Source organism: Neopelma chrysocephalum, unplaced genomic scaffold (genome assembly GCF_003984885.1).
Source record: "Neopelma chrysocephalum unplaced genomic scaffold, ASM398488v2 Primary Assembly neopelma1_87, whole genome shotgun sequence".
Lineage (NCBI taxonomy): Eukaryota > Metazoa > Chordata > Aves > Passeriformes > Pipridae > Neopelma > Neopelma chrysocephalum.
This window is the reverse complement of record NW_020897749.1, coordinates 1,820,282-1,832,738: the sequence shown is the minus strand read 5'-3', so window position 1 is coordinate 1,832,738 and position 12,457 is coordinate 1,820,282. Positions and strand designations below refer to the sequence as shown.

General features: G+C 36.3%; 1 protein-coding gene across 3 annotated transcripts in view; it reads left to right on the top strand.

The window, feature by feature from the left end:
* CADM2 (cell adhesion molecule 2) overlaps window positions 1–12,457 on the top strand; it is a 610,241-nt gene that overhangs the window by 506,571 nt on the left and 91,213 nt on the right. For all 3 annotated transcript variants that reach the window (XM_027692565.1, XM_027692563.1, XM_027692564.1), the window contains one exon: window positions 8,759–8,849. In XM_027692565.1, coding sequence (XP_027548366.1) covers window positions 8,759–8,849 — 91 coding nt within the window. The remainder of the gene's footprint in view (window positions 1–8,758; window positions 8,850–12,457) is intronic.

The following is a 12,457-nucleotide window of genomic DNA, read 5'->3' as shown; positions in this document are numbered from 1 at the left end:
TTGCATCTGGAAATGATGGAAAGGTTCCAAGGAAATAAGACTGAGAAAAAGCGCAATGAAAAATGTAGAAAGTTGTGACATAAATAAATTTCACAAATATTCATTTTGAAAAAAAAAAAAACGGACAAAAATGGGTAGAAAATAAATGAATTGGTCTTTCAGGAAATACTTTTAAAATCTTATCATCTGGCAGTCATTCATTACCAGGTAGCAATAATCTTTTATTATCGGACTGTTAGATTTTTATGACATTTTTTAAAATGATAGCAGCAGAACTGTTGTTGTTCACTGCCACAATAAAATATCTGGGAAATTTATGAAGCTTTTCAATATTCAGAAGGTTTGTGGTCATAAAATAAAACTATGAAGTAAAGACATGCTGTTGGTAGCTCATAATTTAGCTAAACCTGTAAGAAGAAAAATGTGTTGTAATGAATCAGTTATAGTAATTTAGACTCTGGTACAAAGAGGAAATGGTGGTTAGTGTGCAAAAAAAAAAGATTAAACAACAAGGTAAATAAATTAATTTAAATAAATCTGAGTATTATAGCTCCAGGCAGAAGATGCTGCTGTACAAGGTTAAATGATTATGTCAGATCTTAGAGTAGTCTGGGAAAATCAGTGGATAAAGGAAGGAATGTGGGGCTTAATATTTTCCTTTTGGTGAGACAGGAAAATTATGAATTTTCCTAGGCAATGGCAATTGCTGGCTACATAGACAGCATGAAACAATAACCCTCAGTGACAGAAAGGCAGCTATTTGTCTTTGGAGGTATTATGTGCTATTATGATCTATTGCTCTTGGGACTCTTGTTAGAAATAATGCAGCAGGTGATGGCAAGAGAAGAGTGCAGGGAGCCTCTCCAACCAACCAAAGCAGAATTTCATATATTGCAACAATGCACAACCTGCTTGCTGAGAAGATGAGAATCCTCCTGTCATTCCTAGAAATCCCAACAAAATTTCCTCTAAAGAGAAAGAGAAATCTAATTCCAGTGCCTTTGTCAAATAGTCTGGCAACCATAACATGATTGTTATATTATAGGTAGGGCCTATGTATTTTATTTGGGCTGCCTGGAGCTCATCTGGGTGGTTTCCATACTGGCAGGTAGTTAATAAGACCTGTGTTGCTTAGGGTCCATGAAAGTAAAACCTGGCATCCGTGGGAAGCTCACTGACCACAGTGGGAAGAACTGCTCTGTCACACAAGCACAGCTCTTTTCCTGAATGGATCCACTGGCATATTTCATACTTTGGATCCAATGCTCAATGAGGTTATTAAACAAAGCCCTTTTCTCACTAGCAGTGCTTTTAAGGCTTTTGAAGTCATTGTGCGTGGAAGAAAATTTCTAGTGACACAAAAGGGAATTAAAAAACATCTAGTCATCGTCCTGAAAGATTAAATGAGAAAGTAGTATCAATGCTTTTAGGAGGAGGAATTTTAAGTAACATTTGTAGCATGTCCTGATGTTTTGTGAGCACTTACATCCTCCGACAAACGCAGCAAGTGCTCTATTTGCCCCTCCCTGTGTCTTTCCTGTGTCTTTCCTATTACTGGTAACATAATTTGCACTCAAACAATAAGTCCAGCAAGGATCACAGGTTTCATTACAACAAACTCAGCTTCCTGCTGCAGCTGGAGAGATGTTCATAGCATAAACTACAGGGAGAGAATCACCTTCAAAGGAAAAACACATCAGAATCAAAGTATTCCGGTGGAGGCCTGGGGTCAAGTGATGTTAATGAGCTGTTTTCAATTATTTAGAACACAATTAGGGACGGGATTGTGTTTGCCCTGGGTTTGAAATAGGCACCTGACAATTCGTCTGCATGGAAACTAATCAGATAGGAGGGCCTTGTTTTGGGGGTTTGACGTTTGGTGTAATACATTGTGCAGAGGTGAATGTTTTTGTTCACAACAGGCTAGAATTTCACCAGCTGTGCCTCCTTTTCTTTCTACCATTTTCACAAGGGTTAGCCCTTCTGGTACTAGTTTGAACTTGGAAGACTAAGTAGGGAATTGTGTGTGGGGGGGAAAGAAAGTACAGAATCCCTCATGTTTTAAGAAAGAGAGATTTAGACAGCATATATCACACTGATGTGTGCCATGCACAGAGAAAAGAACCTGACCAATGGATTCTTCTTTTTGAACCCCAAAGGCTCATAAACCAAAATAATTCAAGAGTTTAATCTTTCTCTATACACTTTGTATACATTGAACCTTATATTTAACTGTCACTGAATGGGACATTTTTTTCTGTGCCAGGTCTTTTGATATCCTACAGACCAGAAAAAAATGCATTTTCTGATGTAGGAAAAACAGTGGAAGTCAAAAGAAATGTGATTTCTGCCTGACACCCTCACCCATTTCCTCAAAATTTTGTGAACCAATCTGCCCAAAACTAAAAGTTGAGATCAATACTACTTTATGTACAGATTGTTACTTAAACAGTAAATGACTTTTTTTTAATATTTATTTTTGAACTGCTTTGATCATGACAAAATCATGGCAGCCATGAGCAATGAGAAGATCCAAACATTTGCCAAAATCACTGTATAGCATGCAAACCCATAAATGGATAGTACAGGTGATTTTAATTGGAAAGTTATAGAACCCACGTCTTCTGTGTTGCCATTTTACTTTGAGAGGCAGGAGTTACAGACTACATACAATAAACACATTTAAAAACCCAAAGACTTGAAGGGGCACTGCACTTCTTATGAAATAATAATGTGGAAATATAAATGCCCTAGCTGAATATATATTTCTTACCAGTTTGAGCAAGGTCTTCTTAAATATGGGTTGGTGTTAGTAAAATATCTAATATCTGCTTCTAGCATTGTGGTTATATTTAATGATTTATTATAAAAAAAAGTTTAAACATTAAAAATGTTGCCATCTTTGACGAGTAAGGATACTCTGAGGCCGTAAGCTCAAAGGCCTTTGAAAACAAATTTCAGTAAGCGTTTTGCATGTAAAACCCAAGAATGGATGTACCAATTACACCTGATGCTAAGCATTGACACATTCCTAGGAAATGTGTGAGGAATATTAAATTTTTATGAGTTTTTCTTTTTTGTGAATATCCTAATTGGCTTTAGAAACCTTTTTCTATATGTAAGATGAAGGGTATATTCCATGTTATGTTGCCACTGAATGTAAATAGGGAAAATTTGAACAGGACTGAGTTACTTGTGGAATTCTAATTCATTATGTGGAATGGGTTAAGAATTTCCTAATACCTGGTTTTTTACAGTGTGTCAGAATATCCTACTTTTTCCAAACTAGGACACAGGGAAAAAAAACCTTTTTCAGACTCAAAGGAAAATCTTAGTTCAAAATCTGACTGGAAGGGAGGCCTTAGAATACCTGATAGAGCTTTGCCATTGCATGGCAGGTCAGCACACAAGCCCTTGCACTCTTTGAATCAGACCAAACCCTGAATGCACAAACTCTTGAAGGGTTGAATGTTCTAGTGTCTGAATTACTGCAAAATAAATATTTTGCTGGATCTGATCTGCTCAGTGTCATTACTTCAGTACTCAGTGGAGTAAGTAACCTCTTTTTCTCATAAATTCTCATAAATTCAAGCATGGGCTCTAATAACTAATCTTGGTGGACTGATTACCATTTCCCATAAAAATCAAATTGCCTGTAAGTGAGGGAGTGTAGAAATGGCTTCCTAAGACTTGAGATTAGAGAGGAACTCTAAAACATAGAGTGCTGAAGTACAGGACCCTTCTTCAGTGATTAATAACACTATCTCTGTAAGTGTAAAAAAGACGGTGTCCTTGTTCTGTTCTGCTTTCTGGAACTTTAGCCACAGTGGAAGATATTTGGGGTGCTGAGTTTAAATTTCATAGTAAGCTATTGCATTTATTTCTTTTAAAAAACCCTGTAATTCAGCTAAAAACTTGAAAATTAGGAGCCCTGACTAGGATCCCTAGATCTGATACAATACTCCTTTGGAAGTTTCTGCAGAGGAGAACCTCTAAGACTTCTGTTAATCCTCCTTAGCCAGTGAAGACTAAGATTTTGAACAACATATTTACCCTTTGACAAAAAGTGCAGAGAAGTCAAGTGGCAAGTAGTTTATATTACAGCTAAACAAATATATATCTCAAAATTATCTGGAAAAAAGACTGGTGCATGTATCTCTGGATAGGGGCATTTCCAGCACTCTTTGAATTATAATGACACAAATATTTCTTCTCCTGAACAGTCTACTGCTTAAAAGTCATTTCTTAAAAGTCTCAATGAAATGTATGTACTCCACCCACCCTATCATCTGCCCAGGAAAAGGGGGGTCTTATTTTATATTTCTAGGATTGTAATTACATTAACTGAAGACAATTGCATTAGGGAGGGATTATTTGATTAAAAAAAGCATAATGCTCTCATGACATCATCATAATGTTGTTTGTCTCATAAAATGGTTTTTCTTCTAGGTACCGGTTATTCCTACACACCTTTTGCTGATTAATGTCCTAGGATGTATAAGGGTTATACTTTGATTTAGTTACTCACCCAGTTCCGTGAAAAGGTATCCACAGAAGCTCTAGTAATCCAGCATGCTGAAGACTGGCAGGACAAAGAACTTCTAAAGATAAATAAGAAAAATAAGCCAAATTACTTTTTTACTATCTTATTACTAAGAAGAAACTAGTAGAGATTAATTTTCTGATTCTGTTGGCGACCTGTTTTATGATATTAAGCAGATTTGTTTATTTTAAGAATTCAGTTTTCCATTTTTACCCTGTGGTTGGCAAGGGTTTACCCATATAATATAACATAACTTATCACGTGGGAATCTTCCAGCAACTTTCATTTGATTACTTTATATAAGGAAATTTACGTGAAGAAATGTATATGAAGAAATTTAATCCTGCATATAACCTTATAAAGCCTTGGTGATAAAATATAAATACATACTGAAATCTTTTTTTTACTTCAAGCAAAGTAAAAACAGTAAGTGCATTTTGAAAACAGAGACATAAACCTTTAAGCATTGAAGATCTGATCAACAGCAAAGGTCTAGTGACTGATAAGAACTGCCTTTATTTTGAAATAACTTCAAAGAGATTAAATTAATCAGTAAAGCAGTTCCACAAGGTGTGAACATTGCCATTAGTTATTGCTAAAAGTACAACAAAAATCACATGTTAAAGTGTTTAACTTCTTCATGTATCAGATAACATCCATTATCAGTGTAAACTGGCATCAATTTTCCACGTGCATGTACTGATTTTGTGTGTTGCTGAAGGTGATATAGCCTGATCAAAAATAGATAAATCTTCCCAAACTTTTGAAATGGTTTCCCTGCTCTTGTGCAATGAGATGTACCCTAATCCTAGAAAGATGGACGAAGTAGGATCACTCAGTGCAATTTTTGCCTTTATATATTTAACGCCCCCACCTCCATAGTTCTTACTTGTAGCAACTCCTAAGCTGGCATTTCCAGAAAAAAAAGGCAGGTTCTGTGCACATAGAGGGTAGAAGATGTCTTTTTATATGTGTAGAGACGTGTTTGAGTCTCCATTCCGATTGCCAATCCATTGCAGCTCAGAAGTACCTCATTACTCAAGCTAAAGGCTGGAGGGCCAAACAGCTCTCGCTGTTGGAGACACATGTAAAAAAAAAAGTCAGTGGGATTTACCAGGCTTGCTATGTTACATTCATAGGCAACTGTGGGGTTTTTTACAGAATTGGATTTTCCCAGAGCTTATTCTTTTTGGAATATTTATCTCCTCCATAATGTCCTTAGAACTGAGGATAAGGACATATTTGTAGGTCACCAGTTGCTTGTTCGTAAGAATTCTACTTTGAATACTGATCTACAATATTTTATTACCATGAAATTACTGGGCCAAATCCTCAAAGAAGATGCAAATTATTAAAGTTTGGGTTAGTTTAACTAATGTAGATTGGTATACTTTTACTAACTATAGAGGAGCAGCAGCAAGAGATCTGACCCACAATAAAACCCTTGACTCTATTCCTTTTGTTTTGGTTGTAAAAGTAGAGGGTTTTTTGGACATACCTACATTACTTGTAATAAGCTGATGAGAAAACTGAAAATAAATCAACCTCTTACTCTATTGCAGTCTTGATTTTCTTTCTTTAGACTGTTTTCTAGTGTTGTTGATGTTTGCTGGAGATCTGGTGATGCTCCAGTAGTTATGATTAATACTTGTAAGTGTGACAGGTTAAAGCTGAGAGTATTGATAGAGTACATTTATACTTTTCAAATTCTACTAAAATGAACAGTCCTAGCAGGAGGTAGTATTTTTTGTGTTCTGGAAAAATACCAGTCAGCAGGGGTTTATCATCTCTGTTAAAACAACATATTTAGGTTAGTTTTGATTTAATTATTCTAAAGATTTCTTCTCACTTAAAACATTTATGTGAATGTGAAAGTAGAGGACAAGTTTATATTGTTTCCCCCTTTTAAGCGTGTACTTTAATTCTGGAGAGAAATCAAGCATGGCATGAAAATAAAATAGAAATAGTAACACTGAGAATAAAACATTCAAAATAGGATATCTAGCTTTTGAAAAAAAGCCATTAATAAAATGCAAAAATTGTCAATTTTTAGCTTCCCTGAAAACTACATATTGAATTAAACCCTGTATTTCCTGTTTTAGAGAAACAAGTAGTTACTGTTTTAGTCAATTAGTAAGGAAAACCTCTAGGGAATATATATTCTTACACTACTTTGTTGTTCATTAGAGAGTGAAACATAAATATAAATATAACCTTTCTTAGTCTCTGTTAGTAAGCTCTGTTTAGAAGTGCAAGGAGAACACAAAGCTGTCTGGCCTATTAGAGTAGAAATGGGAACTTCAAGTTGGGGGAAACAGCACTGCATCGATCCATGCAAATGAAAGCTTAATTGTCTGAAGTCCCCTCTTCTTTTTTATGTGGGTCATTTACAGTATTGCATAAAATGCTGATAATTTCTTAAATATTTAAGGCAGTAATTGTAGCTAGATGGGCCTTTAATTTCTTTCTTCACCTGTGGCTGTCGCGATTATTTCCATCAAAGTTTCTCCCTTTTTCATATTTCTCTGGAAACCTCTTGATCTCATTGCATTAGTTGTCTCCCTCCCTCGGTTAAATTCTTCATGTATTCCTCTCTGATACTAATTTGCTCCTCTGGTTCAATGTATAGTCAAGAGAGTAATTTATTCATCTTCAACAGCACCACTGAAATCACAGAAGTACTTGATGCCCTGATTTATTAAGGCACTTGAGGTCAGTGCCTTAAGCATGTGCTAAAAATGAAGCAAATGCCAGCATGACCTCCAAAGGATTAGTCACCTGCATAATGGCTTCCAGGGTCCTTAAAAATATGAACTTGGGGAACAGATTTGCTACTGGTGTAAGGTTAGTGCAGCTGTACTGGAAAGCCAAATGATGCTGACAATACTTTCAGTGGAATTATAACGAGTCGACACTAAGCCTTTCCCTTTTTTTTTGTCTTGTGCCATGCTGATACATGCCAAAAAATGAAAATCAAAACTTGGAAAATTTTTTTCATTGTTTTAATTGTTTAATTGTTCATATGCCACTTAGTGCTCAACAGGACTATTGGCATCTCAATAAAGAACTATATTGCTACAGCAGATCTTTTTTCTTTTGCCATTTGATTTTTGTGGAGTCATTTTGTCGTGCTCCTTCACATTTGCTTAATAACAGGACATCTGTCATGTCACTACTAATGAAAATAGCAATTGCAAATGGGATGAGACAAAACTTAGATACCCTAGATTTGCAGGTTAAGGTGTTTTGTATTAGGAAACTATGGATAAAAAAAGAATTTGTGGAAATTCGGAAACTGGGAATTTTTCTCACTTTTTTTTACTTCTTCCTAAGGAAAAAAAATGTGTTGTATAGAGATGTTCCTTTCTTTTTGATCTTTTTAGTTCTTTATAATAGGTGTCCCTTAAACTCCTATGTTGACTATGAGAGTATATCCTTTCAAGCCAGCTGGCAAAATTTTAAAAGTTAAATATCTGCTTCAATTGCTTTATTCTACATAAATTCACCTTAGCTTTATTGTGTATCTTTTTGCAATTAAAACTATAAAACCAATCCCATCATATAGAACAGATTGCAGACTTTTCTGTGGTGCTTTATGCAGATTTTTGAAACGTTCTCTTTGCAAATTCTATTTAAAAAATGTTCTGGTTTAGCGGCAGCATTATTGCATTTCAGAAATAATATCCTGTAAAATGTCTGTAACAAGGTATTTTATCTGAAAGCCCATTGTAGCTTTCTTATTATGAGTTTCAAGCTTCTGCAACAATAAGAGGGTTCTTATTCAAATGTATACTATTGCATTCATTCCTCTAATAGCAGCATTCCATCATATCAACCTGAAAATAGACAAACAATTGCATAGAGTACTTGTTATTCATCCTCAATATATTTTATTTCATTGCTAGATATCAGACTTTGGAATAGTCATATGGAGTATTTGCATTAAACACAGGAATAAAAAAGTTATTTCCTCTGAGTATACATATGCTTTCTATCTGTATTTCCTAGGGATATAAAAAGTTACTGGTTTAGTTACACTGGTCATTTTTATTACCTTCCTAAAGACAATGGAAATTGCACAAGGCTCCATATGAAACTGTCTCCGAGTGTAAATTAAATCTATGGTTTAGTCTGTTGTAAATAGAGAAGAATGTACTCTTAGATAATAAATCTTTTTTGTGTATATCAACAAGTTGTCTATTTTTTTCTTCCTAGATACACCTTTAGTTAAAATCATTTCTTCCAATTCATGGCCTGAAGAAGGACAAACTATAATTTTGACTTGTGAATCCAAAGGAAAACCAGTGTAAGTGATTTAACAAGTAATATGTTTTTTGTTATTTTACTTATTCTGCTGTGACTGCAATCCTCAACTGCAGAAATCGTCTGATTTTGTCTCATCCTGGGGTGTAAAGTAATCTCTGGTATAGAAAACCCCTTGAAGCCTGTCTTCATTAAGTGCCTATAGAGGATTGGTCTTTTACTTTGTCATCTATTTTAGTTTTTTAGGAAGAATTCCAGCTGTGAGATACTTCTTTTTTTTTTTCTGGTCAGGTATATCAACCTGAAAGGAGTGCAGGCTTAATCAGTCACTGTTTACATCATTTAACTGATGATAGAAGAGAAAATGTCTCATGAAAATCTTCCTGCATCAGCTGGCCTCAGAGAAAATATATTAAACTTGCTGGATGCTTTGGCTGTCATTTACAGGGGAATTTGAAGTTTAATGATATGTGCAAGTTGGCTGCTTGTTTCTGCCAGAATTTGGAAAGATGTAGCCTGCTTTAAGAATATAAATTGTTTTACTCGAAAATTAACATCTCTGCCATAAATATCTTCAAAGACAGATCTTCAAAGACTAGCCCTTGTACAGAATCTACTATTTAAATAGACTTCACTCCTGAAAACTGTATCTTCTCAGAAGAGCTGTTATATAGTTATTCATAAATTTACATAAATAATTCAATTGCTTAATATTAAGTTAATATGCATCAAGTTTCTTAAATATTGACCTTCTGCTCAAAAGATCAATATAAAGTGGGGTGATGATACACAGCTTTAGAAAGGTCTTGAAAATGGTAATGCAGTAATACTTTGGGTCTAGAAAAGGTGCAAATTGCATGACAAAAATCATGTCACTTACGGCTGAATTTCTCCCTGGTGTCAATTTAGTGACTTTATGGAATTGCTTTACATAGGAGCCTGAAGTCAGATTTAGGTCAAATCAGGCATTTAAGTCCAAAATTTCTACTTTGAAAAGCTCTTCTGAGTTATGTCTGTCATCATTTAAACTCCATAAGTACTTTTCTTTTTTTATATATTATACGTCTGCATCATTTTAAAGCAACTCCTCCATCTAGATCTTGACTGGGCTGAGCAACTCAGCATCTAGATCAGGCTTCTACCCTGCTTGAGACCAAAACACTGGTTTAGTCTGACATGATTAGTCCAATGAGTCTTAAATGATGCTCAATGTAATTGGTTTTCTGCTTACCTATGTAGTTTTGACATAGTGTGTGTTTCTGAGATAGACACCTCTGCAGGTAACACAAAAATCAGTTGTGAGACGCCTATTGCTTTTATAAGAAGCTTGAAGGAGAAGGAATTACCCATTTACCTAATACACTTTGAGCATTCCCCTAGGTAACACAAGGTACAGAGTCTGCTTCCCCAGTATTTTCAAAATCAGCACAAGATGTGCAAGTGCTTAATTTTAGGAAAAAGGTCAGCTCTGATTGCCCTGAGGGCACTGTTGGCTAGGTGATATTCAGGATTTTTCCTGTCTCGGTGTTTTCCTCTTGACTTAACAGGTGACAACTACATGAAAGTCCTCTCTTTGGCTTATAGACTTCAGGCATTCTAGCCCCAGGTGTTTGATTTTCACTATTCATCTAGCATTCCCTGAAGGGAAAAAGATTAGAAGTAAGGCAGTCATTATGTATTTTTATATTTTTAATTACCTGTTGTTTGTTGTTGGGAGGAGCAGTTTGGCCCTTGAAATTTGGAGTCTGTTTAAATAATGAAGTGTTCATTTCTTCTTTCTGTTCTTCTTTAGTTTTGTGGGACAGACAGATAGATTCGACCTGTATGTTATCGGAACGTTGGGAGGAAGGAGAAATGGATGTATAATAGCAACTGGGGGTTCTAGTCCTCCAGTGATTTCACCTGAGTATTGCAACAAGTAGGCATGATGCTTCTCAGTTTCAGAGTGTGAGGAATCATTTCAACTGTCTTCAAACAGCTGCACAGTAGAAATTTACATTTGAGCAGCTCTTTTCAGGCTTCCCTTTGGATTCAGTGGAGAGATTTAGGCACTGTTATGACATGGCTGTTCTGCTGTACACTAGACAATTGCAGAAGAGCCAGACTGAGCCAGACCTCTACTACTTCCTTTCCACCGAACACATGGAGTTTAGACACTTAATTCAGTCAGATATCTGTATGTTGGAATACCAAAAGTAGATGTCTAAATGGAGACTTATAAAATTTTATATCTGTGTTTAATTTTGGTAAGATGCATCTTGCCTTTTGCCTACAGCTTATTCGTTCACTACTTCCCATGGGCAGTCAGGTGTTCAGCCACCTCCAGGAAAGCAGGGCTCTGTCACACATAATGGTGACTTGGGAAGAGAAAACACCATCAACCCAAATGCCCCCCACTTTCTCCTTCTTCTCCAGCTTTATATACTGAGCATTAATGTCATATGGTCTGGGATATCCCTCTGGTCAGTTGGGGTCAGCTCCTTGTGCTCCCCCAGCCCATTCACTGTTAGGGTGGGATGAGAGGCAGAAAAGGCCTTGGCTCTGTGCAAACCCTGCTCAGCAGTAAGGAAAACATCCCTGCATTATCAGCACTGTTTTCAGCACAAATTCAAAACACAGCCCCATACTAGGTAGCATGAAGAAAACTAAATCTATCCCAGCCAAACCCTGCACGCTCTGTTAATAAAAGAGACAATTAATATTTCAGATAGTAGATTCTCTTGCAGACCCCTCTATTTGTTAGTCATTTCTGAAAGCAGTAAAAAAACTGTAGAAGTGTTATGTTTTACCTTGACATGCACACATAATATTATAGGTATACTTTATACCACTAGGAGGCTCTTGTTAAAGCATAGTAATTAAGATGGAGCTTCAATTGAGGTATTTACTGACTTATTAATTTTTTAAAAATAAAACTCTTTTGTATCCTTAATAGATTCAAATGCAAACCTCACATGTGGTTTTGAAAGGGCAGCCAAATAAAAACTTCACATCGGAGAATTATCAAGGCAGGGCACCTGTGTGTGGCAGCCTTTGGGGCACAAATATTTTGCCAATAAATGCACCTCTAATTGTCCCTGCCACAGGAACTGCCAACATCAGCTGCTCTATATTGCTTCATTAGGTCATTCTTTCAGGGAGCAGAGCCAGTAATAAATAGGCATCCTCCTGGGAGCAGCTTGCAGTTGCTTAGCATGAGAAACAGTAATGTCATGCTCCCAACCTGCATTATGATTACCTTGTGGCTTGTAGAGAGAGAGAAATTGCAGAGCTCCACAGAGCCCAAAAATGTCAGTGTCACAAGGTAAGTGATGAACTCTGGGCTTCATGAGGAGCTCAGAGCCAGCCACGGTCCTTCACAGCCATTTGCCCACCATGGGTTAATTTCTGTAGAGTGTCAACTTTGTCACAGTTGCAACAGTCTCTCTGGTTTCCTGTAGGCAGCAGTGAATCATACCAGTAAATGAACACTTACTTATAGGTGCATTTCTCTGGTATCCCAGAGCAATTTTCCCAGGCTTCAAAATGACATTTGAGATGAAAACAGATAAAGAATGAAGCCGGGTAGTGGCTGTGGTGACATTGATGATACTGATAGCTGCTGCAGAGTAATTCTTTCCCAAGAGGGAAAAGCAGAATGAGGCTAAAACT